General features: G+C 28.4%; 1 protein-coding gene across 1 annotated transcript; it reads left to right on the forward strand.

Moving 5' to 3' along the window:
- The first annotated feature begins 766 nt into the window (after nucleotides 1-766).
- On the forward strand, nucleotides 767-1771 carry LOC122518865 (cytochrome P450 4C1-like). Its single transcript, XM_043637983.1, has 5 exons — nucleotides 767-778; nucleotides 858-926; nucleotides 1034-1208; nucleotides 1308-1484; nucleotides 1572-1771. Exons 1-5 carry the CDS (start codon nucleotides 767-769, stop codon nucleotides 1733-1735), a joined length of 597 nt encoding a protein of 198 aa, XP_043493918.1. The 3' UTR covers nucleotides 1736-1771.
- The last annotated feature ends 1506 nt before the right edge of the window (nucleotides 1772-3277 follow it).

Below are 3277 nucleotides of genomic sequence, written 5' to 3' on the forward strand. Positions count from 1 at the left end.
GACATAATATTCGGTGAGATTTGGATATTTTGAAAAGTTTAAAAAATATGTATGGAACCATTAAAATTTTCTAAAGACAATTTTTTTTTATACTGACAGAAAGCCTATTGGAAAGTGATTTAAATTTGCAGAGCAATCCGGATTGTAAATTTGGTGAATATATGTCGAAGTAATAATTAGTAAAATATTTTTTTATTAGTATTGTAATATACTATTATTTCATATTTGTCTTCTTATTGTGAATTTTATTTTAATTTAGAGGGAATGAAATAACTATACAAAGAGTACTGAAATTCTGGTTACATCCAAATATTATATTTGAGAATTCATCTATGGGAAAATGGCTAAAAGAACATCTTTCAATCATGAATAATATAACAAGCGAGGTAAAAATGAAAAAAAAATTTGTATTTTCAATTGTCTAATATTAACCAAATATTCTTATTTAAAATTAAATAAAATCATATTTAATTATATAACTTTTATTTGTCAAGATTATAAAGAAAAAGAAGGAGTCAATGCACACGGAAAACTTTACCAAGGAAGGAAAAGGTCCATATTCAAGTAAAAATAACCATTTGAAAAAATATTCTTTTAATAATGTATTTATAGAAAAATTCCTTTTATAATAATTATAAATAATATATAATTATGCTCTTCTCTAATTACAGGAAAAGATACCAGTTCATTTCTAGACGTCATATTTAAATCGCTTTACGAGGCCGGAGAATATTCGGAGGCAGATATTCGTGATGAAATAAATACAATGGTTCTTGCAGTAAGATGAATTGATTTCAGATCAGATAAAATTTCTTTTGATCCATTAAGAGTAAAAATCATTTTGTATTATTTTTTAGGGAAGCGATACTGTCGCTAATACACTTTTATTTTTATTTTTAATGTTGGCCACGTTTCCGGACATTCAAGTACGCACAGATTTCATTTAAGCAGAATCTTATTCGTCATTATCTTAAAAAATCTATTATATTTTCATACAAAACTTGTATCATGTATACTGCTTTTTCAATTCCAGAATCAAGTATACGAAGAGTTGTACGATTTGTACGGTTCAAGCGATCCAAAAGATTTTCCTATTAGAATGGAAGATACTAAGAAAATGAAATATTTGGATCGAGTTATCAAGGAAACATTACGTCTATTTCCTTCTGTTCCATTTATTGCACGCAAACTATATAGGGACACAAAAGGTATTTTTACATATAATAGAGAATTTTTTAGTATATTTTTTTGTCCATTGACATAACTGTCTTTTATAGTTATAATATGTTTTTATTTATTTCATTAAGTGAATGACAATGTGGTAATACCAAAAAATTGTCACTTAGTTATTTCAATATTTTCACTTCATCGAAAAGGTAAATATTGGAATGATCCGTTAAGATTTAACCCGGATCGGTTCTTGCCGGGAAATTATAACGAGAAATGTTTTCGTCCGTTCAGCTTTGGGAAAAGAGGATGTATAGGTAAAAGCATAATTTTATCCATTCTTGAATGAGTATTCTAAATAGTTGATCAATAAAGTATTTGTTATTTTAATATTACTTTTTTAGGTCAAATATTTGCTATGATCCAAATGAAGGTAATTGCTTCTAGTCTATTAAGAAAATTTACTGTTCGAATAGATGATCCAGTTTCCGTTGTAAATATTGACCTAATATTCAAAATAACTTTGCAACCAACTGAAACTATATTCTTGAGATTTAACAAGCGATAATATTTATAAATTTTGTCGAAACTATTTTCCTAATAAAATAATTGTAATAATTAACTGTACAAATAAAAAATAATTTTTTAAAACTATACTTTTCCAGTTTTCATTTAGGATATCGGTATTCGTATTCTTAACAACAAAGGATACAATATCAAAAATAGACTGAAAATTAAACTCATTAAACTAATAATTAAGTATTTTACAAAATAACTCGAAAGACACTCAAGTTGCTTTTATCGATAAGTTGGGTATATTGAGTATATTTGATTTTAATCATAGAAGTCGAATTATCATATAGTAATTCTTAAATTTAATATAAATTTATTAGTTTTGAGTGATAAGAGTGAGTCTTTTCTCTGCATCTTCGGGTTCGATTCTCACTGTCTGAACGGTTTCAAAAAATACGCTGCTCGAGGAATTAATAGTGTCTGTATTGCATTAATCCAAAAAAAAAATTTATCGTATTAAGAAAAATTAGAAACTCTTCCTAAACGCGATGGTACCTTAAACGAATTATCTGTAAATGAAAAAAAAGATGATTGAGAATGATTGATGATGATAGATCTTCTTCTGGATGCAAGGATTAAAGGGCGTTACTATTTAGATAACAGTTTTTCAGGATTAATAGTTAAGAGTACGCATATATTTAATCATACATAAAATCACTTAAACATAAGGCTTCAAAATAACATAATCATAAACGTAAGAAAACATAAAGCATAAAAGACGTAACACATAAGGCATAAGAACTAATAATCACTCAATAAGAACACATAACACTTCAACATAATACTACCACTTAATATCTCGACATAATACCATAAGGCTTCTTAATACTTAATCATAATACATAACTCCAGTGCAGTCATAATACTTTTCGAAGCGCAATCATAAGACTAACTCTCTTTCTTATGCATCGATCCTTTCGCCTACGGAGGGGGAAAGGGTACGCAAGGCGGTCCTAGTCCCTTTTCCGATCCAATATTGGTCATCAACCGTCTTTCTTCCAAATCTACGTAACACCCCAGAGTGGGAGTGCGTACAAAGCGTTCTCGTAATCTCCACAGTCTAAACCACCAGACGTTACTTGATCGGAAATATATATTATATTCCTTTCTTAAGAGGACCCTTTCTTACGAATTCTACAGTTCCATAAGTTTTCTATTCTATCGTAAAACAAACTAAGATTAGATTATCCTATAGCCTATCCTAAACTAATATTACTCCGTTACATATCTAAAAAACAATAATTCAATTTACTCAAAAATTACGTACTGTAATGTAATAAATTTCTGTATGAAATATAATTTAACCTATTCTTACCGAATTTCTACCTTGTATGATCTGGAAACACGCAATTTTCGTCATTCATCAGATTCGACTTTAAATCGTTAATATTGTCACTCTTTGGAAAATTACCTGATACTCCAGAAATGTCAACTGCACTATCTTCTAAGCCTTCTAATCTCATATATGCTAAATGTATCAACACTATCAACTACTAATTCGTATGCCAAATAAGCTATTTATTGAAATCGCTGTTTA

The sequence above is a fragment of the Polistes fuscatus genome, unplaced genomic scaffold, assembly GCF_010416935.1.
Source record: "Polistes fuscatus isolate 324 unplaced genomic scaffold, CU_Pfus_HIC Scaffold27, whole genome shotgun sequence".
Classification (NCBI taxonomy): Eukaryota; Metazoa; Arthropoda; class Insecta; order Hymenoptera; family Vespidae; genus Polistes; species Polistes fuscatus.